At 50.5% G+C, this 22,494-nt stretch overlaps 1 protein-coding gene across 1 annotated transcript; it reads left to right on the plus strand.

Moving 5' to 3' along the window:
* The first annotated feature begins 5,377 nt into the window (after positions 1–5,377).
* Positions 5,378–20,895, plus strand: DMRT3 (doublesex and mab-3 related transcription factor 3). The gene is made up of 2 exons (XM_070430160.1): positions 5,378–5,837; positions 19,198–20,895. Exons 1-2 carry the CDS (start codon positions 5,378–5,380, stop codon positions 20,160–20,162), a joined length of 1,425 nt encoding a protein of 474 aa, XP_070286261.1. The 3' UTR covers positions 20,163–20,895.
* Positions 20,896–22,494: the final 1,599 nt, after the last annotated feature.

Genomic DNA, 22,494 nt, shown 5'->3' on the forward strand with positions numbered 1-22,494 from the left:
TCCCCGTGAACCTCAGTGAACTGGTTTCACACGTGCCCATACACTACACCTGACGCTTTGCATCAAGAGGAATTAAGAGCGTTTCTATAGAATGCGTTTGGCGCTACAATGCCCCACCCCTCAGCAGTCTGCCGAGAAACAGGGATTTTCCTTGGCTCACCCAGCTTGGCCTCGTCCACCGGGCCGGATGGGGGCACGGCCGCGTGCCCCTGGCCGCTGCCCCTCTGAAAAGATTGCCCTGGGAACTTCCGCGGCGCTTTAGTTCTCCTTTTTCCCTCCGCACACCCACCCGCGGGCAAGGCCTGAGCCCTGCTGCTGGCCGCTGAGCGCGGCGCTGCCCACGGCTCGCCTGGAAAAGACGCCTCCCCTTTGGCCCCTTCCCTCCCAGAAACTCCAAGGGCCTTGACTCAGCGACTAGAGTTTGGTCCCCGGCAAAACAGCCAGCAAACTTCTCAACTACTGCGGCCCTGACAGCTGGGAGGGCGCCCAGGCGGGGAACTGGGCGGGTAGGCGGGGCGAGCAGGGCGGGGGCGGGGGCGGGGCGCCGGGTGGGGGCGGGGCCCCGGTTGCTCCGGAAGTCGTGCGGTCCCGAGGGCTCGGTGTTGGGTCAAGCGTGCCCAGTCTCAGCCTCAGTTTCCCGGGTTGGGGTGGTTCTCGAGTCCCCGCGCCTGGCGCAGCGCTGCGTTATCCCCCCGCGGGCCTGGCCTCGGGGCCGGGTGTTGGCACCCACTGCCCCCGCGGTGCGAGCAGCGCCGGCCGGCCGCTTCGCCCTGGATTCCGGGGCCCTTTCGCCGAGCAGGGACTTCTTTCCCGGAAGCCCGCCCATTCTCCCTCTCTCCCCGCCGCAGGGCTTTGTTCTGGGACCGCGAGGGAGGAGGGGGCGGAAGGGAGTTCTGGAGAAGGGGCGCATCCTGGAAGAGCTGCACCGGAGCCCATGAGCGAAACCTAGGCAAGACCGTCTTGCCCCTTGAATATCGAACTGATTTCCTAAACAGACTTCCTCGGCTTTGTCTGTTTCGAATTGTAGTCAGAGGGATAAGATAATCGTAAAACTTTTAAAGCCATCGCTGCTCTCACTTTACCTTGTTGGGGACTTGTTTTTTCTTTTCTCCTTTACGCTTCAGGCCGCCCACTGCGACCGTCTTGCGCAATGGGGCTGGGGATGAGACCGGCGCCCTCAGCCACCTCCAGCTCTCCTGCTGCCCGCGGGGTGTGTCCGCCTGGCCCAGGAGCCCCGAGCGAGCCAGGCCCTCCCCTAAGGGCCAGCCTCGAACTCCCAGGCCCGAGGGGATCCGCCGGGCGGCGGACGGGCCGAGGTCGCGGCGCTCCCGGCCGGAGACCCGAGCGGAGACTGAGCGGCTGCGCCCGGGGCCTTCGGGGAAGCGGGCCGACCCACGGCTCAGTGGGGAGCGCTCCGAGGAAGCGCTTTTCCGGGTCCTCCCTTCGGAAGCCCGGAGTTAAGGTCGCTGTTCAGTGGGCCCTTTGGAGAAAGCAACACAGGAACGACCCCCCACCCCACCCCAAAAGGTGGGGGCGGGCGCGGCCTGCGTGTGGGCTGGGTTTGAGGAATCTGCCCCGGGGGAGCCCACCTTCCAGGCTTGGGTCGCTGCTGGCTTCCGAGAACAGGAAGGAGCGAGCAGCAGCCCCGCGCCCCATTTTGCTCCCCAAAGGCCAGGCCCTTGGAGACCCTCTGGCCGCCCGCTGCCAAAACGGTGTGAGGACAGAACCGCTCCGCACCTTCCTTCTGCTCCGAGGCTTCCCCCCGGCCCTGCAAATGCAGGTTCAATCGCGGCCGCCGCCCCACACCCCAGAGGGCGGCGTCGGGGTTCCTTGGGGGAGTGCTCAAGGGTTTCTCCCCAATTAATTGAGGGAGAACAAGGGCATTATTGTCACCTTAAGAAATCGATTGCTGGTTGCCCCACCACGGCCTCGCTAGACATTTGTTCCCCCCTTTCATTTTGAAACTGCCCAAAGACGGATGCCCAGAGGCACGGACAGTGTGAGAGCTGAGAAGTTCATACACGGGGAAAGGGGGCTCGTTTTTTCTGCATTCAAAGGGCTTTCAACACGCCCCCACCCCCTCCCGCTTCCAGCGTCACCGTGGTTGAGATTAAAACGACAAAATAGGAACCCTGACCTCCGCCTCCATGAGAATCCAGCAAAGCAGAAAATGCCCTGATGTATTACACAATCGGGACAACATGAAACTGTCCTTTTGATTGTTTCTTGAGGTGAGGCGCCGCTGGCAGGACTCCCAAATTCGGAGTCAGAACATCCTCAGTTTCTCAGCAAGGACACCTGCATTCCTCAAGCTTTTAGATAGAGACACACACCGTGAGACTGTGCGCGCGAAGAGAGAGAACCGCGTAGGCACATTCTCTCTCACTGTTAATATCGGTCACAGTGCTCCCCAGTTAACTGTGGCTTGAAAACACACGCCCCACCCAGAGCAGAACGCGAGTGGGTTCAGGCTAGTGAGGTTACATTTACTTGTAATCCTACCCCCTCCCTTTCCAATGTCTTTGATTGTTTTTCCCATACGTGTATAAGCCGCCGGGACTTAGAAGCAGGCCGCTCCTCCTAAATGTGATTCGGACCATATGCTTTCCACATTCATTCCCGCTCCGGCTTTTCTTCTCCGCACTAACTGCTAACACGTTATAGTCACCTTGAAATTTCCTCTGCTATTTTCCAATTAAAAGCTTAATAGCCCTGGAAACGGAGTTCATGTGGTGAAGTTTACCAGAGCCCCTTGTTCTAAAAGGCTTTCTGCTGGGATCCCATTATGTGCTTGAATAAACCCTTTCTGCAAACAGAAATGGGACTCGGGGTTGTCAGGTGTTAGGTTACAATAGACTTGGAGGCAGGGGACGTTTTACCAACATAAATACAAACCTGTCCCTATAGGGAGATGTTGTCAAATACTGGGATATGGAAAACATTCCCATCAAATATGAGAAAAGGATTATTATGCTATATCAAATGAGTATTTAGGTCTCAGCCCCCAATGTGCACAGGAGTGAACCAGCCCGGGACCAAATAATGCCAAGTTGTTTGAGTGGTAAAGGAGATAAGGGTGGCTAGGTGACCTGGGGGGGGGGGGGAGGGGAGGGTCGCCTAGCAAGTGGGACTGTCCGCCCCCAAAACCTGGTGCCCAGGTCTGCTGCTTTCCTTAAAAAAAAAAAAAAAGTTTTATTCCCAACGATTTTATAGTCCCGGTTTCGCTGTCCATTTGGAGAAACTCCGGAGAAACTGGACTTTGAAAAAAGTCCATGGTCCCTCGCCCCCCACCCTCCGAGACCAAGAGACCCGGAAAGATTTCAGCGCGAACTAACGTTCCCAGATTCAGTGTCATTCTAGTCTCTCTGTGTCTGTCACGTGAAGCGACTCACTGCCAACTCCCCACTGCCCGGCCTCTGGCCCACTGGGCTGCGGGTGACCTACCTCCAGCCCTGAGAGCTTATGAAGTTCCTTACAGTTGTAGTGTTTTAGGGCTTGTTTTCCTAGCGAACACTGGGAAGAAAGGAAGGACTGAGGTGGTGGTGGTGAGGGGGTGGGGATGGTAAGAGGACAGATGGGGTTCGTGCCCCACGCGCTTCGGGGGGAGGCCGTCCAGGGTTGTTAGCATTCTCCTGCCCAGGCCCCACCAGGCCAGCATACAGCGATCCCCCATTCCTGGAGAGGTCTGAGCCGGAGGTGGCTTCTAGGGGAAGCACACAACCGGGGTCCCTTTTTAACCCTTCTCCCCTCCTGGAAGCACTGTTCTACGCTGGGGATTGGCTACTTGAATTCGCAGAAAACACAGAGGGACATTTTCCGGTAGCTTGTTTGCTTCCAGGGCGGAGAAAAGCGGCCTCCCCTAGGGGAAAAGGGCGCGGCCGGCCAAAAGGTTGACCACTGCAGCGGACTAGTCTACGCTCTCCTCCCGCATCGGATTACCCGCACCGCCCAGCTCCGGGACTGCCGTCTCCCCCGCCTCGCACCGAGCCAGCGCGCTGCCCCGAGTCGCTGTATCCACCTGTGTTTAGTTTTGTTTTGTTGGGGGAGGGGGTGTTTTGTCGCCCCTGTGTTTGCGGCAGTAGTCTGCATTAGGCCAAAAGGGTACTCTTAGGAGATTAGAAACACACAAATAACAATTTAAACGAAGTTTTATGTTGTCATCTTGTGCAGGGACCCCTTCCACGCCTCCCCAAAGACAGTGGGGTGGGGGAGAGAAATGGCGCCACCCCTAGCCATCGAGTCCGTGGGGATTTGAACTGGGTGACGCGGGGTCTCCGTTTGATGGGTCAGTGGCTATTGGGCAGAGGGGAGATCATATCCAGTAACTTCTGAGCGTTATCATGGCCCCCCAGTCCATTCTGAAAGTTTAGAGCCAGCACTTAAGAAAGTCCTCCGCACGAGAGTTCCCCAGGCCGTTCGGGGCTGCGATTGTTCATTAAAACTTGGGAGGAGGGTACAGGAATAAACTCGGCGCCAGAGAGGGTGGACTGTGCCTGCAAAATGGGGTTGCTATCCTTGGGCCAGCAAGTTTTCAAAAACATTCCTTTTCTTTTGCAGCAGCACGATTTTTTTTTTTTTAAGTTGCAAAACGACATAAAGAGACAAAATTTCTCGAATCAGTTCCACGGTAGGTTCTGGTTCTCGCGGAGCCGAGTTTCTGAGGCCAAGTGTTGGAATAAAAGCGGGCTCGGCGCCGCAAATCAAACCTGGAGGGAAGGGAAGGGAGAGAAGGGGAGCGGCCACCCCACTCCTGCAGGCACCCCCACCCTCACTCGGCCCGGTGGGCAACGCTGCGTCCGGAGCGCCACTGTCCCTGCAGCCGGGGCAGGGGCAGCGCGGAGGGGTTGGAGGCGGGGCCGTGAGCGCCCCCGCGGGTGCCGCCTGGCTGCAGGTGGCGCGGAAGGTGCTGTGAGCGACTCCAGGGGCGCAAGGAAGGAGGACGGCGTGGAGTGGGTGGGGAGTGCGGAGAGGCTGGGACTGGTGTGTGTGTGTGTGGGGGGGGGGGCAGTGGGAGGGCGGAGGAGGGGGGGGGAGGTGCTGGGCCTGGCAGCGCGCTGGAACTGCGGCCAAGCTGGCTTAGACCTTAACCAGCGCTGTCGCCGGCACCTTGCAGCCGCCGAAACGCTCGGCGAGGGAGGACGTGCCGGCCGGAGCAGCAGCCGCGGAGACGCGACCGGCGTGGGATTGGCTGCGTACCCGCCGGAGGCCGGGGCTGCGAGCGCCGCGGGAGACGTAAAAGGGCTGCTGCACCTCCTACCACCTCGGGACGCACGCGGCCGCCTCGAGGCCGCCCCTGAGCGGGCCTCCCAGCCCCGCCGTCCAGCGCCCCCGGCCCGCTCGCGCCGCCGGCCCGCCAGCTCTTCGGGGACCCCGGGGTATGAACGGCTACGGCTCCCCCTATCTGTACATGGGCGGCCCGGTGTCGCAGCCGCCGCGGGCGCCCCTGCAACGCACGCCGAAGTGCGCGCGCTGCCGCAACCACGGCGTGCTGTCCTGGCTCAAGGGCCACAAGCGCTACTGCCGCTTCAAGGACTGCACGTGCGAGAAGTGCATCCTCATTATCGAGCGGCAGCGGGTCATGGCGGCGCAGGTGGCACTGCGCCGGCAGCAGGCCAACGAGAGCCTGGAGAGCCTCATCCCCGACTCGCTGCGCGCCCTGCCGGGACCCCCGCCGTCTGGGGACGCCGCCGCCGCCGCCGCCGCCGCCCCGCAGCCGCCGCCGACCTCGCAGCCGTCCCAGCCGCCGCGCCCTGCCGCCGAGTTGGCTGCGGCCGCCGCGCTGCGCTGGGCCGCCGAGCCCCAGCCCGGGGCGCTGCAGACGCCGCTCGCCAAGCCAGGTAGGAGGGCTGCGGGCGGGGAGCCGGGCCCAGCGCGCGGGCGGAAACACTGGGGAGCTTGGGAACCCTGGAGGCAGGTTTGGGGAGGTGGGCCTTGCCGGGGCTTCCTCTCCAAACTCCGCCAGGCCGGTTATTGTCCAGGCACTTGCCGGCTTTCTTTCTGGATCAGGGAGGTGGAACCCGGACGCCCTGAGCTAGCCAGACGACGGGACAGTGCGACGGGTAACTAAAGAGGTCGTGACAGGTCCAAATTAAAGCCCACGCGGGCGTACACACCGCCGTGCTCAGGGGGTTCCCCGCCTTAGGGCTTTTTAGAGAGGTTGGGACGTGTAGGTGCAGGACGGAGCCAAGGCCCGAGGGGCTTGGCTGACTGCGAGCCGGGCGTTCTTCTCGGCCCGGCCCCGAGGGAACTGGAGCTACCCCCAGGCCTGTCCGGTAGCGCACTGTGGTCTGCAGCGTCTTGCACTTTGTTGAAAGAAGTCTCATTTAGAAGCAATAGTACAAAAGGCCAGAAAGGCTTCTAAACGGATAGGGAGGACCCAGAATCTGGTGTGGCCAGAGTGAGCTTCTTTTGCAAAACTGCTCACGTCTTTCATTAGGTTCCTCAGGCCGCCTTCAGCTGTCTCTGTGGTTTAAAGAAATACAAACAAAACTTGACCTGTGGCCCTGGCCGGTCTGGCTCAGTGGATAGAATGTCCGGCCTGTGAACTGAAGGGTCCCGGGTTTGATTACCGTCAAGGGCACATGCCCCGTTGTGGTTGCAGGCTCAATCCCCAGTTGGGGGTGTGCGGGAGGCTCCCAATGATTCTCTCTCATCATTGATGTTTCTATATCTCTCTCTCCATTCCTTTCTGAAATCAATAAAAACATATATTTTTTTGAAACACACACACACACACACACAAGCACAACAAACCAAAAACTTGACTGCGGTGAGGAAGGCCAGGTCTGGAGAGCCCTTTCCCAGATTCTAGGACGCTTGTGCCTCATGCTCTAAGTCAGATATGGAGTAAAGACTCTCTTGCTTCCCTTCACCTCTCCTTGCTCTTCTCTCCTCTCCTCCTGTGTTGTGCATTAGAGAGAGTGGGTCCGCCCTGAGCTCTGGAGGTAGACAGGTTCCCTCCACCCCATTGCTTCCATCCCTTTCCCTCCTCCAGGTCTCCGGTCTGCAAACCCCAGATGAGGCTCTTTTCTCCTGGGAATCTCTAGCGTGCTGTCCTGCCCAGCCCAAGCACTCCTTTGATTTTAGGCTTTTGGAGTTCAATTGACATGTGTTTGGTGTGGCAAATAGGAAAGAAAAGGAAAAGCTCCGATCTTCTCAGGGAAGGGGATAAAGGGATTTGCTTGAATTTTTCGAGGGAAGGCCCTATGAGGCCCAGAGCCCCAAAGGTAGGACTGTGGCAGAACTTCTGACACCCCTCCACCCCCACACCTCCAAGGAGTTTGTGGAAGTCTGCAAAAGCTTCTGGCTTTTGGAGAAGGGCTTTCAGGAGCAGTTGACTGATGCGTGGAGCTGGGGAGATGCACTCACTGGTTTGGGGGCCAGTGGACAGGCAGCCTTGCAGGCACAGATCTGCTGCCCTGGATTTTGTGGATATTTAATCCAAAGTAGGATGTAAGCATTTCTCTGAGTAATGCCCCCCCCACTCCACCCCAGTTGTCTCTCTCCTTTCAATCTGATCTCTTCATATTTGTAGGTTTGCCACAGAAGAATAGGAGGGAGAGAGAAAGATGGTTTATTTTGCCTTTCTCCTTTAGGTTAAAACAAGTAACGGGGAATGTTTTGTCTTGCTTCTAGAAGTTGATTCATGCCAATAACTTGTAACCTCCATTGCCTCCAACACCATAGCAGGAATCTAAGTTTATGTCAGTTGTAGGTAGCAGTTTGCAATGGCCACCTGCCCAGCAGCACTCCTATAATAATAGGGCTTTGAGTTTGGGGGTCTCAATTCAAGAGGAGATTCTGTCCACATCCTGTGCCCTTCAAACCATTCTTTGGGATACCCAAAGTTCATGGTTTCTAAAGAGTCACAAGACCAAAAACAAGCCAGGAGGAGGGTAGCGAGGGCAGGAAGAAAGGCGGGGCAGCACCTGCTGCGGCCACAGCAGCAGAAGGATGCAGGTTTGGGAGAATAAAAGGAGACTGATTTCACCGGACAAACCAGACCGGTGCCCCCTCTGTTATTCTGAGTGTTCAGGGACAGCCCGAGTCCTCCAAATCGAGAACAGGTAATTGCAAAGGAGAATCAGATGTACCATGAGAGAGGTCAGAGTCGTTGGTGGCTTTGGGAGACTGAGCCATCAGGGACCAAGGGCTCAGTTTCTAGCTGGTCACATTACATACCTTACACATTCATTTATATAACTTTTATTTTCTTCTTTCAGTTGGTTTGACCCTATAATTCCATTAAAAATGCCAATCACCAATCCGACGATGTGGTGGCGGCTCAAGAAAACACACACAGAGTAGTTGTTTTCATGAGGAAGGCAAGCATGCAAGTTGATCGTTTCCATGCGTTGCTCTGTAAGGAAGTCCATTTGGGGTGTACGCGTAGAGAACCCGCCTGGGTGAGACTACTGGTTGCTATGTATATCATACCTTCCTGCAGTTGTGCGTATTGTGATTTATTTGCGTGTAGCATACCATGCATAGTTCGAAGTATATCAGGGACTCCTGGACAAGTAGTTCACTACATGCAGAGAAGTAAGTGAAGCTCTGTTCACATGGCAGGTCGGCATGTTACAGTAAGTTCCCAGACCATTAGGAATCCGTATCTGCTGGCAAATTATGGAGATCTGTGATCTCTGTGTCTAGGTTGGTCCTTTCAAAAAGGGCTGCTTCAGTCCGTAACTGTGGAAATTTTGTCGTTGTTGTTAGCCAGGAATGCAGGTGAAAAGCACATGCCCCAGAGCAGTGGTTCTCAACCTGTGGGTCGCGACCCCTTTGGCGGTCAAACGACCCTTTCACAGGGGTCGCCTAAGACCATCCTGCATATCAGATATCTACATTACGATTCATAGCAGTAGCAACATTACAGTTATGAAGTAGCAACGAAAATAATTTTATGGTTGGGTCACAACATGAGGAACTGTATTTAAAGGGCCAGAAGGTTGAGAACCACTGCCCTAGAGAAAGGTCTGTTTGCTGGGCACCGCTGGAGAGGCACCCGCTGTTCAGGGAGTGCCACATCAACACCAACATTCAGTTTTGGGACTGGAAGGAATTTCTTCAAGTTCTGCTTCCGATTCTTTGAAGGACTGGAGTTATCTTATCTAAAGGTGTAGTGTGTTCCCCATCCCTTTCCATGTGGCGATGGTTCTAAGGAGAATTTACGTATTCTAATGTTATTATTTCTAGCTCTGGGTTGAAGCATTCTTTTTTCTTTTTGGGTGTACATTTCCCCCTGCTCTTTGATTATCATCTATGGCTGGCCTGGAATTATAAGATCTTTTTAAGCCCCAAATTATAATTTAAGCTTCTTTACATATGTATCATCGATTCACTTAGTCTCCTAAATTCCCTCTTCATCCCCCTCACACCCTTTCCAGTCCCCCATGAAAATACTCTGGGAAGTGTGGCATCTTTCAACACTTAGTGTTTCTGAGTCAGCAGCCTGAACCAGCCCAGCCAGCCTTTCAGGACCTGGGCTCAGGAGCTGAGGAAAGTTAAGGGTCAACTCCAAGGTGAGAGCTAAAGTTACACTCCTGTATTGCGGCTCCCTTCCCCCCGCCTCACCATTTCCTTCAGGGGAGAGTGTCGGGGCAGCCTCTGGCGGGAGAAGGAAGATCTCTAGCTGTAGGTTCTTCCTCCGTCAGCATCTGTCATCAAAACAAATATGTGCACAAGGTCTTTACAGTGTTCTTAAAGGAAAAAGAAATAAAAAACATCATATTTGGTTAGGAGTAGAAGGGCAGGGCCAAATAGGAAAGTAGGGTCTCCTTTTCTGTTGATTTCTCCTGAAAAGGGGTGAATAAGAGACCTGTAGTGAGAGAAGTTGGGAGTTTTTGAAAACTACCTTTATTTTAGTTTACCTCATACCCGGTACCGAATAGCATCTTTAAATGTGCTCTGTGCCTTTCAGCTCCTGCTCCACTGGGTCCTGTCCAGTCTACTTTCTTATTTTAAACTTAATTTACAAAACAGACAGACAGACAGACCTGCAGGTATAATGAGTGGTACCAGATCACCGGTCCAGGCCCGGATGGGAAACCCTCTGAGGCTGTGTTGGCCAGAAGAAAATGAAAAGGTGGGAGAGACTTCAAGGTCACTCGTGCCGTGTGCCTCTGAACTTAAACTCGGGGTCTGGTTTTAAGACGGCGTCATTTGGGGCGAGGGGCTGGACTCAGAGTTGCACTGTCAAAAACAAAAACCACCCAAATGAAAAGGAGTAGGTGATCCTGTGCTACTGGTCTCTTCCTAACCGTACCCCAGCGCTGGTTCCAGGGGCAGGACGCTGAGGAGATTCAGTTTCTGGCCTTTCTGGAGGCACCCGTCCATTTCCTTTGCTCCTGGGGCCCTGCCTGTTGGGGAAGGGGAGGGCCTGGTGCGCAGCCCAGCTGGGTGAGTAGGACAGCCCAGCTCCCTGCCTATAGGGTGGTGTGCCTACCACCTGCGGGAGCAGTCACAGGCCACAAGGGCCCTGAAGGAGGTACGAGAGTCCCAGCAAAGGTATGTTCAGTGGCAGCTGTGGCTACACTGGATACTGCCCCTTGCCAGTCTCAGGGAAACTGCAGTTGGGCAGGTGGGGCACTCCCTCCCACCCAGCCTGCTTCTGTCCTTGCACCCTTCTGCGGATGGGCTCCTTGGCCCAGGAGCCTAGAGCCTGAGGAACAAGACTTTCCCTGCATTTCTCACTCCTGCCTCTCAGGCCATCCACTCCCTCTCTGCTGCATGTGCGAGGGTTGCCAGATTTAGCAAAAAAACATGCAAATAAAAACAGGATGGCAAATATTGGGTGGGACATACTCAATACTAAAAATTCTTCATTATATATTTGAAGTTGAAATGTATCTGGCAACCCTAGGCGGAGGCTGTCCCTCCCAGCTCCAGTCACCCCACTCTGTGAGCCCCTTGGGGTCCGGGGTAACCAGTGCAGTGCGGGTCTCCCAGCTTCCCTCTCCTTAGAGCCCCAGCTGCCTGAGGTGGGCATCGGGCGGTGCGGGGGTCCCTCTTGTGACCTGAGACCAGGGCTGGCATGAAAAACTGGAGCTTTTCAACCTCTAGAAACCAGACTTCCACTGCCATCCGGGAAAGAGCCGGCCCCTCCACCCAGCACACTTCCCCAGGTTATAAATCTGGGGGATGGCCGTGCCCTCGACTTACACAACCAACTTTTCTTTTCCCTGATGGATGAACTCCCGGGTTTAAAAGATTACAGTAATCACAGGAGGACAGTGTAAATCGAATCTGATAGCAATAACTTTCGGGGAAGGTCAGGCTCAAGTGAAATGTTACCAAGCAACAGGCATTTTGTTTGCAAAATACAATCAAAGAGCATTGATGAGAAAGTCTGCTGCAGCCAGTCAGCACTTTCTGCTAACAGCTTTACAGAGGGGCCGGGAGTAAATCTCCGTAAATCAACGCCCTGGAGGACTTGGAGCCCCTTCCTGGAAATGTTGCACTTCTTCCTGACAGGAGGGAGGATGGAGCCCAGTGCAGAACTATTTGCCTGTCTGCCTGCCTGCCTCCCCTACCCTCTCTTTCTTCCTCTCCTTTCCCTTTTCGCTTCCCTCTTTTCTTTGGCTTTTTAACCTGTTACAGTCTCCCGGCCATTAGCCACTCAAGCCCCTGGGCCTCAGGTCTAGTTTGAGGTGACTGTGATGGCACAGCGGACCTTGAACTTGGGGTATGCATGGGTGCCCATGGCCAAGGTTAAGTAACGTCTGAGTGTCCCTCCCCAGGAGTCCCACGTGGCTTTAGTGAATCATTTCCTTGTCTGAGCGCTCAGGAAACAAAAACATAACTCGGTGTTTTTCCCTCCCATTTTGTTGTATAAACAGCTATAAAAATAAGCCCAGGCAACCACTGAATGACAGTATTCTGGAAAATTTAAATATCAGAACATTAGTTCTTTTCCAGATTTCTAATCTCTTTTGATTCCAATGACAAGTCAGACATAAATTTTGCAAAGCTAGGATCAGTGTTCTGCTCCCCTTGCCTCCCCATCCCCCGCACTGATTATTCTTTGTTTAATTCCATGTGAATATCTGTTGCACCCAGTCTTTATATGTGAATGTTTACAACAATATCCCCCCAAATGCTTACACCATAGTTGGTCCAGCTGCTGGCCTTTGAGTTACTTGCTGTGTTTCAATGTAAAATGTGACCAATTACAAAGATAAATTGGAAATTTTGCAAAAGATTAGTTAGGGAAGAAAAAAAGATTAGTTAGTAAACTGTAAGTGGCTAAGAGGTAATGCTTTGATCAAAACCTTTACCCTATATATGAAAAACTCATCTCTTACCTAGTAGATGCCTGGGCACATAGTGAGGGATTCAAGGATGTTTGCTAAGTACATGGATGAATGAATAGACATTTAAAAAAATTTTTAAAATTTTTTTAATCTTCACCGGAGGACATACTTAGAGGGAGAGAGGAGGGTAGGAGGGAGAGAGAGACCAATGTGAGAAACATCTATTGGCAGCCTCTGTACATGCCCAACCGGGGTTCGAACCAGCTCCTACCTTAGATGCACAGGACGATGCTGACCCAACTGAACCACTCCGGCTTGCATTTTTATAAGTACCAGATACACATGTAGGTTTATAGGTAATTTCCCTCCTGCTTCTCAAAACGTGTTATTTTCTGAATCAAGAAAGAGGTCAAACCTAAATTTTTGTAGGAAATATACTGTAGTCCACAGCTCAGCTGCAAAACCATCCTTCCTTATATCCAGCCCTTTAGATGTTCCCCCAAAATATTGGTCTGCAGAAGCCATTTTGATACTGCCACATGTTATTAACCCAGTGTTGTTAATGATTTTTTATCTTCTTATGATTTTTCTTTTTTTGTTTTTGTTTTGTTTTGTTAATCCTCACCCAAGTATGTTTTTTTCCATTGATTTTTAGAGAGAGTGAAAGGAAGGGAGGGCAGTGGGGGAGAGGGGGAGAGAGAGAGAGAGAAACGTCGATGTGAAAGAGAAACATCAATTGGTTGCCTCCCCAGCACATACCCTGACTGGGGCCGGGATCCAACATGAGACCCTTGGGTGTGAGGGCTCGTGATCTAACCACTGACCCACACCAGCCAGGGCGTTAATGATTTTTTTTAATAAAGGAAAATGTGACTATATATTTTTACTTTCCGCAAGTTTTCTTTTCTCCTTAGGAAGAAAAGGAAAGATTTTAGACCAACATTCATTTCCTGCTGTACTTTAAGTTGTCAGCGATTCAGTTTTTTTTTTTTTTATGACTCTGTACTTGTAGTATGAGATAAAGATAACAGAAGTTGTACAAAGCCTGTCTCCTGTTAGAATTCTGACTGGGCAGTCGGCTCTTCTAGAAGCCAGTCTTGCCCAGGCTCCTGCCTGCCACTGAAGATTTATTTGTGTGCCTTGAAAATGACCCATTGGGGAAGCTGTTCAGAGGTGTGTTCCCCAGTGCTCAAGCGAACAGCTGAGGACATGCAGTCCATGTTTCAAAACGCCTGACGCAATTTCAGAAGAAAAAAAAGAAATCCAGTGACGTGCGTTAAGAAACCTTCCTTTCTCTATGCCAGTGTTTTTGTATTTTCATTCTGGATGTGAGATATATTTTGTTTTGTAGATATAATTGGACAAAACGGGGCAAACCCACCACATTTAAGTCAGAAAAATTTTTCATGTTTATGTGTCTTGAGCAAAATGTTTCACAGATGGGGTATGCTTTCTCAAAACATTTGAAATGAATATCTAGAATTATTTTTTACTTCAGTGCATTTTCATATGGAAAAATCCTCAAAAGAAAGTTAGATTTTCGAACTGTAATTTTATTTTAGATGGAAGTCACGTTTGTGTGAGTGTTCATTTTCTCTCTTTAAGGTCTTGTAGCTATCTTATGGCATACACACACACACACACACACACAATATATGTATCTCATTATCCATATAAAAATTTCCTTCTTAATTGAATATCACCTTTGAAAAACCTTTACCCTAGTGAAAAGTTTATTTTAGGGGTGGCTGTGTTTCTACATCATAAAAAATATGAAATTGAAGAGTGAGCATTGAGTAAGTTTTAAAGATGTCTAGATGTTTAAGCATTAGAAACAACAGACTATCACTTCCAATAGGTAGTTTGTAATATCAGATGAAATTGATTTCTTTTCAGTTTTTGTCCAGTAGTTTTGGCTTCCTATACCCATATTCCAGGTGTGAAAGTATTACCAGATGAAGTATACTCTTCCTCTTTGTGCTCTAGGAATTAGGGCGTCACTTCCAAGAAAAAAGAGGGTAAAGCATTTTGGGGGTAGTTTCCTTTTCATTTTGTTTGTTGGCAGCTTCACATTTCTATATCAAGAAAGGCCTTTGTGTTTTAAACCAACACGGTTTATAAAGTTCATTTAGAAAAAAAAATCTAGAGATGTAAAGAAACACCTGTTATTACATTATGCTTTATCGCTGGGCTCACAACTCACCCTCTGTAATTACTTGTGAGAGTCTTTGTTTATAATAGAACTAGAGGCCCATTGCAGGAAGATTCCTGCAAGAATAGGGCTTCCTGAGGCCGGAGTGAAACAGAGAAGGAGCAAAGACCGCCGAGGCTCCTTTCTCTGCTGCCTCAGCTCCCTCCCGTCTCTGCTGCCTCGCTTCCTCCCGTGTCCACCGCTTCATTCCCTCCTGTCTCCACCACTTCGCTCCCTCCCGTGTCTGCTACCTCAGCTCCGCTCCTGTCTCTGCTGCCTCGGCTCCATTCCCTTCTCCGCCGCTTCACTTCCTTCTGCAGCGCTTGGCTTCCTTCTACACTGTCTTTGCTCCGCACCTGTGTATGCAAATTAACCGCCATCTTTGTTGGGTTAATTTGCATATCGCTCTGATTGGCTGGTGGGCATAGCGGAGGGATGGTCAATTTGCATGTTTCTCTTTTATTAGTGTAGATAATCTACAATACATCTAGTTTAGGTGCCACAACACAACCAATAGACCACAATGCCACAGAATTGCAGGGACTGTATATTCTTCTTTCAGAAATTATTGTTGAGCGAGGGGTTTGCTCTTGGTGCAAGGTGAGAGGCTAGTCTTCCCTTGCCCCTTGCCCAATTTGGAAACCCCAATAGCCTTTGGCTGTTGATTGGGATTCTGCTCACCTGACACCCCACAGCAGGCCTTTCTGTGCTGCTCAGGTGTATGAACGCCATAGGCGAATCCCACTCACTGCTTCTTTCAATGTCTTCTATCTTCCCTTTGAACACAGTATCAACAGTGCTGACCTCGGTTGGTTGGAGTGTTGAGTTCGTACATTGGATTCCTGTCACGTCTTACTAGCTTTTCTCACTTTGTCGCCACAGCCTTGACTCCCAGTTGGAGAGGCTGATCAGCCCAGAAACCTGAGAGTGGATGAATCAGCACAGTCCACCACCATCCCTTGAGAACTAACCGGAAGTGTGTGATGCACTGGGCATGGCACAGCAGCAGGCGCAAAGGGTAGCACGAGGAAAGTCTGGGGGGGGGGGGCCCAATTGGGGAACAAGGTGGCACCCATATAAGATTCCACTGTCAACAGTGGATTTTATACTGTCATAGATCTATACTCCTGCCATCCCATATCCAGGTTATTGGGATGGTGTATCGTTTGCCAACCTGAAAAAAAAAGCTATCTTTTCATAACGGTGGATGTGTCAGATCAGCCAGAATAGCGTTCTCTGGTTCCTGTTGAACCCCCTTTTCCTGGAGCCTGAAGCATCCTGTGGGAGAATGAAGGTGGCTGACAGACCTCAGAACCTTTTCCTTAATGTTGTCCATGTTTCAGACTCACCCAGGGTAGGGAAAATCTACCTTTCAGAATAGGAAGCTGATTTTAGGTCCACATATTTCTTTTTAAAAATAGTAAAGTTTTGAGCTTTTCAGCTAAACTTATACACCCTTTATTTTTTAGAAGAAACACTTGTTTCTCTTACTTAAAAATATCTTACTATCCCCTATATCGCTCGGGTACCACGTATCATATTTCTTTGTGTGTGTGTGTGTGTGTGTGTGTGTGTGTGTACGCCAAACCAACACATAACAAACTTTACTATTTTAACCATTTTTAGGGGTGTCACGTAGTGGCGTTAATACATTCACAGTGTTGTGCAACCATCACCACTATCCATTTCCTGAACGTTTTCATCATCCCAACCATAAACTTGGTACTGATTAAACAGTGAGACACTATTCCCTTCCCCCCGCCTCTGGTAACCACCACTCTATTTTCTGTCTATAAATATGCCTATTTCACGTATCTCAAATAAGTAGAATCGTAGAATATTTGCCCTTCTGTAACTGGCTTATTTCATTTAGCATGTTTTCATCCACATTGTAGCATGTGCCAACATTTCATTCCTTTTTGAGGCTGAATAATATTCCATTGTATGTATAGACCACATTTCATTTATCTCCTTATCCAATTGTGGACACTGGGGTTGCATTCACCTTTTGGCTATTGTGGCTGCTGCTTGAACATTTGTGTACATGCGTGTTATATTTAATGCGTAGCAAGTCTACCTGGGTGTGTTTGCTTTCCCCCCTGCACATGCATCTTATCTCCCTAACTTAATGATAAGTTCCACAAGTTAGGAGCAAGTCTCACACTTCTGTTATTTGCTGCCATCTATTCGGTGTCTCCAGTATCTTGTGTATTACAGGGATACAGATACCTGATAATAACAGGTAATGAAAGCTCAAGTTAAAGACATAAGAAAACTGTGTAGAGGTACCTAATATTGAAAACGTTCCTTGATGTTCATTTTTGCTCAGGGAGAGTATTTGACTTGCTCTTCCAAGCTCCATGGAGCAGGGGCCAAAATCCAATTGTGCGTTCAGTTCCGTGCTGAGTTAACATGCTGGTGACAGTGTGTGAGTGTGAATTTATAGATGCTTTGTGTGTGTGTGTGTGTGTGCTGTTTTTCTCTTCTGGATGAAGTATAAGTACCACCTTAACTCAGGAGATGAAACTGGGTCTCCAGTCCAAGGAAGTTGGAGGAGAGAATATGTCAGATTTCTCTTTCAAAGATACGTCTTCTGTTCATCCCAGAGTTGTTGCAGAAAGCAGAGATGTAAGCCATCTCTGGGCTATACATGAACCCCCTAGAGCAGGGGTGGGCAAACTTTTTGACTCGAGGGCCACAATGGGTTCTTAAACTGGACCGGAGGGCCGGAACAAAAGCATGGATGGAGTGTTTGTGTGACCTAATATAAATTCAAAGTAAACATCATTACATAAAAGGGTACGGTCTTTTTTTTTTTTTTTTTAGTTTTATTCATTTCAAACGGGCCGGATCCGGCCCGTGGGCCATAGTTTGCTCACGGCTGCCCTAGAAAAATCTTATATTGGAAAAAAATAAGCAGCTTACTTAAAATGCAAATTTGGGATAAATATGAATTCCTATATGATTTATGATTGAAAGTTGCACTGATATAATGTAAGAATATCTTCTAAGTATTTTTGCTTGGCACATAGTTATTGCTTTGTGGAGAACCAAAATTTTGTTTTTTCAGTTATGTTTAAGATACAGCCCATAGTAGAAGCATGTTCATAAATGGGCCTTTGTTTAAGGCTTTTAAAGTAAACAACAACACATAGGAGGAGATGGATTTTAGAAGCTGCTTTGATGAAATTTCACCAACTGGCTATCTACACATAATCAGGTTTGCCCACAGGGAAGGGGACAATGAGGCCATTCACGCCAGGAAGTAGAAAACAGGCAAACCACTTGTTTACAACCTGACAAGTGGGTCCTTAATAATTTTCACCTTTAGATCAGTTACATTGGCTTTCAGAAGACACTGCCAGTACATGTTTTAAGAAGGATAAAGTTCCACTTGCATACAGCTTATTAATAAGGAATATGTCTCTTTATTACAAAGGTCTGTTAGCGTTTACTTCTTCGAGTAAACAGTCTTAGCTACTCCTTTCTGCCTGGTTAGCACTGTAATTCTAGCCCGTCTGGGGGTAAGGTCATAGGTCAGAATGTTAAATTTGCACCTGGTTTACTTCACAGCAAATCTCTGCATTATTTGGAAAGCCGTTTTCCCCTCTCTCTTCTTTTAATTCAAGGGTTTTTTTTAAGTCCTTTCAATGCACTTTAGTAACAAAACAGTTCATGGAAAATGTATCTCCCCCTTGCACCCCAGGTCCTGGAGTTAGGGGTGCATTTGCCTCACTGATGGGTCATGCTCCTTGCATAGTTCCATGAACCCTGTCAAGTCCCTTCCTCCTTCCCCTCCTGGAACCTGTCCCCCACCATCCAGGAGGCACAGCTGGTTTTGCATGCTTTCTAATCCAAGTTGTTGACAGGTCTGCCAGCCCCTCAAGTGGCTTTAAAAAAAAATGTTTTTATTGATTTTAGAGAAAGAGGAAGGGAGAAGGATAGAGATAGAGATAGAAACATCGATGAGAGAGAAACATTGATGGGCTGCTTCCTGCATGCCCCCCACTAGGCACTGAGCCTGCAAAACCCAGGCATGTGCCTTGACCAGGAATTGAACCAGTGACCTCTCGGTTCATGGACCGACACTCAGTCAACTGAGCCACACCTCGGTGGCTTTTAAATAAAGGTTTCAATGTACAGAGGCCTCTTTCCTTCGCTCTGGCATCATATCAACTCGTTCTTGTATGCGGTATCCTGTGGAAACACGTCGGCGCCCACTTCGCAAGGCATATTTAATGAGAAATCTACACACGGGAAAATGGATCTGACATATTAAACTTGCCCGCAGTGCACGGGTACCCGCAGGCCGAAGATGTCCTTAAATTCCACCGGCCCCCGCGTTTGCAGAAGAAGAGCCGGGAGGAAAGCCCGAGCTCCCGTTCCTGCCTTCCCTGGGCCTGTGGGTCCCCAGCCCACAGGAGGCCCCTGGTCTGGCCGTGCTGCTGGGCGGCCACACCTCCTGGGGGCCTTGGCCTTTCGCTGCCCTCGTGTTTGAGACAAGCTTCCCTGAACACATCGTTCCGAGACATCACTCTGGTTTCTAGATGTTCATATTCAGGGGTCTATTTTGCCATTTGCCAATGAGGTAGTTTGGATTTCTTTTTCTTTCTTTTTTTTAAGGCGTGTGGTATGCTGTGACCCACTGGGACACGTTTCCCCTCCCAGAAAGCCCGTGCGGGCTCCCTCCCGAGCACATCTGTTCCTCTTTATGCCACCAGGCGAGGATTAACCCAGCTGTTCTCTGCTTTTCAGATTTGACTGAAGAGCGACTTGGGGACAGCAGCTTGGCAGACAACGCTGAGACCTTCAGCGACAAAGACACGGACCAGAGGAGCTCCCCAGATGTCCCAAAAAGTAAAGGCTGCTTCACCCCCGAGAGCCCCGAGATAGTGTCGGTGGATGAAGGTGGGTATGCAGGCCAGAAAAACGGGGGCAACTCGGACAGCCGCCCCGACAGCCCCAAGTACCACGGGGAGCAGAATCACCTCCTGATTGAGGGCCCCTCAGGGACCGTCTCTCTGCCCTTCAGCTTGAAAGCCAACAGACCCCCCCTGGAAGTGTTAAAAAAAATATTCCCCAACCAGAAGCCCACGGTGCTGGAGCTGATCCTGAAGGGCTGTGGGGGGGACCTGGTGAGCGCCGTGGAGGTCCTGCTGTCCAGCCGGTCCTCGGTCTCAGCCACCGAGCGAACTGCAGCCGAGCCCGAGAGCCTCGTGCTACCCTCCAACGGGCACATCTTCGAACACACCTTGAGCTCCTACCCCATCTCCTCCTCCAAATGGTCTGTGGGGTCGGCCTTCCGAGTCCCAGACACGTTGAGGTTTTCTGCGGACTCGAGTAACGTTGTCCCCAACCCCCTGGCCGTGCCCCTGCAGCACCCTTTCCCCCAGCCGCCCCGCTACCCTCTCATGCTGAGGAATACTCTGGCGAGAAACCAGTCGAGCCCCTTTCTGCCCAACGACGTCACCCTGTGGAACACCATGACGCTGCAGCAGCAGTACCAGCTGAGGTCCCAGTACGTCAGCCCTTTCCCGGGGAACTCTGCCAGCGTCTTCAGGAGCTCGCCCGTCCTCCCCGCACGCACCCCCGAGGACCCGCGGATCTCCATCCCCGACGAGGGGTGCCCCATGGTGTCCAAGCAGCCCATTTACCCCGAGGACGACTACGACGAGCGGTCCGACTCCTCAGACTCCAGAATACTCAACACATCATCTTAAAGTGGAACCGGATGGGAGGGGACCAGGTGACAACGTTCTGTGCATCTGAACCCTGGGAGGGGGAAGGGGGGAGGGTCTGAGGAGAAGCCACATCCTGTGTATACCTTTTCCTTCTGTTTGACAAAGTGACTGTGCTTGATTCTATTAGCAATAAAAACATAACTTATTTAATTTCTTGCACTTCACTGGGAAATGCCAAATAGCTCTGCTCTGTGGCTTTAGTGCTGAAATGCTTATTGTACAAGAGAGTCTCATGCTAAGCATGGTCTTGGGAAAGCTGGGACCGCGGAAGATTTATTTGGGGATGTGACGCTGAAGGTCAGCCTTGCTCCTAAACTCCACCCAGAGTGTTCAATACAACCGTATACTTGAATGCAGTTTGGTGGAGGGATTCCTCAGGACATGTGGCTCCCAAAGGAAGTGGTGCGATTGCAGAGGGACTGCAAACAGGGACATTATGTTCTTGCGCTGGAAATCCGTCTTGCATTTTAAGGAGTGACTGCGCTTAAGAACAGCGTGAACGGCCCACATGCTTATTTAAGCTTGGACAGTTTTCAGAGACAAACCCCATTAAGAATTATTCCTTTCACATGGCTGAATCGAAACACGTGTAATGTCAATGTAAAACCCGTCACAGCTGTGAACTGCATGAAATGTGTTGTGAAATGAACACGAGATTAAGCTTTGTCGGGTTAATGTAGCATGCTAAGGGCTCTAGAAGAAATAAACTAAGGAGATGATTTTGGTTCATGTCATTTCTGCTTGTGGAAGGAGGACCTCTGACAATAGGAACTTGATGTAAAAGCGACTTACTCTAGTGCATGGGTCCCACCCCCAGGTGTCGGTTACGTGAGACGCTCCTTGAGAAACACCCGTGACAGAGTTTTGGGGGTGCAGTCAGAAAGACGGAGAATGTATTGTTCAAGAATAGCGTTCATTCAGTGCCTCTATCCATTCATTTATTTCTTCAACAGATACTTTTTGAATGCCTGCTATGTGTTACAATGCTCCCTGTACGTTATTGCCCAAGTTACCTGCCCGTGAGTCCAAGATAAGCAGGGATGGTCATGGAGACTCCCGTTACAATCAAAGTGAGAACGAGACAGTCTGCAGTGCGGGAAGTAAGTAAGGTGCTTGGCACGCCCCACACAGAGAAAACACTCCCTGCGCGAGCGCTGTTGCTCCTGTGAAGTTCAGTCGCGTTGCGTTCAGGATGTAGAAGTGAATTCCCTCATTGTCACTTGGGGAAGATGACCACCACACAACATTGAAAAGCAGGGCTTACCCCGCACCCACGTGCTTTATTTTAAAAAGCAATTTGGGGTGCTGCCTGCATATGGCAGACTTTTTGCTTGGGTATGTGTTTTGTTGTTGTTAATCGTCACCCGGGGATATTTTTCCATTGATTTTTACGGAGCGTAGAAGAGAGAGGGAAAGACAGACATGTCGATGTGAGAGAAACACATCGATGGCTTGCCTCCTGCATAAGCCCCAGCCAGGGCCCCGGGCCAGGGAGGAGCCTGCAACCAAGGTATGTGCCCTGGACCAGATCAAACCCTGGACCCTTTGGTCTGCAGGCCGACGCTCCATCCACTGAACCAAACTGGCTAGGTCATGCTCAGCTATTTTTAAAAGTGACTTTTCGAACAATGATATTCAGTGCCCACACTGGCCACTTCTTGTACTATTCTCATTCTTCAGAGTGCTTGAAAGGAAAGATGACTGCTTAGCTCAGACAAACTAATGAATGTGGGAAGGAAACGAAATAAACAAATGCAAGCCTCTTGATGACAGATGTAGAGAGAGCTCCCAGTGCCAGAGTCTTGAGGGGCCCTTCAGTCTGGGAGGGAGGAGGGCAACTCCTCGGCCTGAGATGCCCCTCAGCTGGGTCTCAGGAAAAAAAAATATATTTAAAACAAAAGAACCATCTCGTTTTTATTTCTGTTGGGCTCTTTTGGAATGAGATATCTTTGAGGGGGAAAAATTCACTATTATGAGTTGGACTACTGTGTATTTAATCGACATAGTTGCATATTAGAGGTTTGAAAAGAAATACGATTTGTTGTTAGAGTTCTATTTAGACATTAGTATTTACGGAAAGGAAGAATGCGAGGAGGTGGAGAGGAATACTCTGACAAACCCTGATTCTAAAGACACACGTAAAGGACATGTAATGTGGTGGTGATGGGCTGATGCCTGGGCCTACCCAGGACAAATGTGTTTTCAAAGGCATCTTCATCTCAAAAGTTACCCGCACTTATTTAACAAGCAGCCATGATGACAGGTCCCGTGTGAGCCGCTGGTGCTCAGCTTCAGCTGTGATTTCTGCAGG

This window comes from Myotis yumanensis, unplaced genomic scaffold (genome assembly GCF_028538775.1).
Source record: "Myotis yumanensis isolate MYYU_CA2020_CCGP unplaced genomic scaffold, mMyoYum1.0.hap1 SCAF_12, whole genome shotgun sequence".
Classification (NCBI taxonomy): Eukaryota; Metazoa; Chordata; class Mammalia; order Chiroptera; family Vespertilionidae; genus Myotis; species Myotis yumanensis.

Coding starts and splice junctions, on each gene's coding strand:
- DMRT3 (XM_070430160.1), top strand. CDS start 5,378: ATGAACGGCTACGGCTCCCCCTATCTGTACATGGGCGGCCCGGTGTCG. Junction 5,838..19,197: donor GACGCCGCTCGCCAAGCCAG/GTAGGAGGGCTG, acceptor TCTGCTTTTCAG/ATTTGACTGAAGAGCGACTT.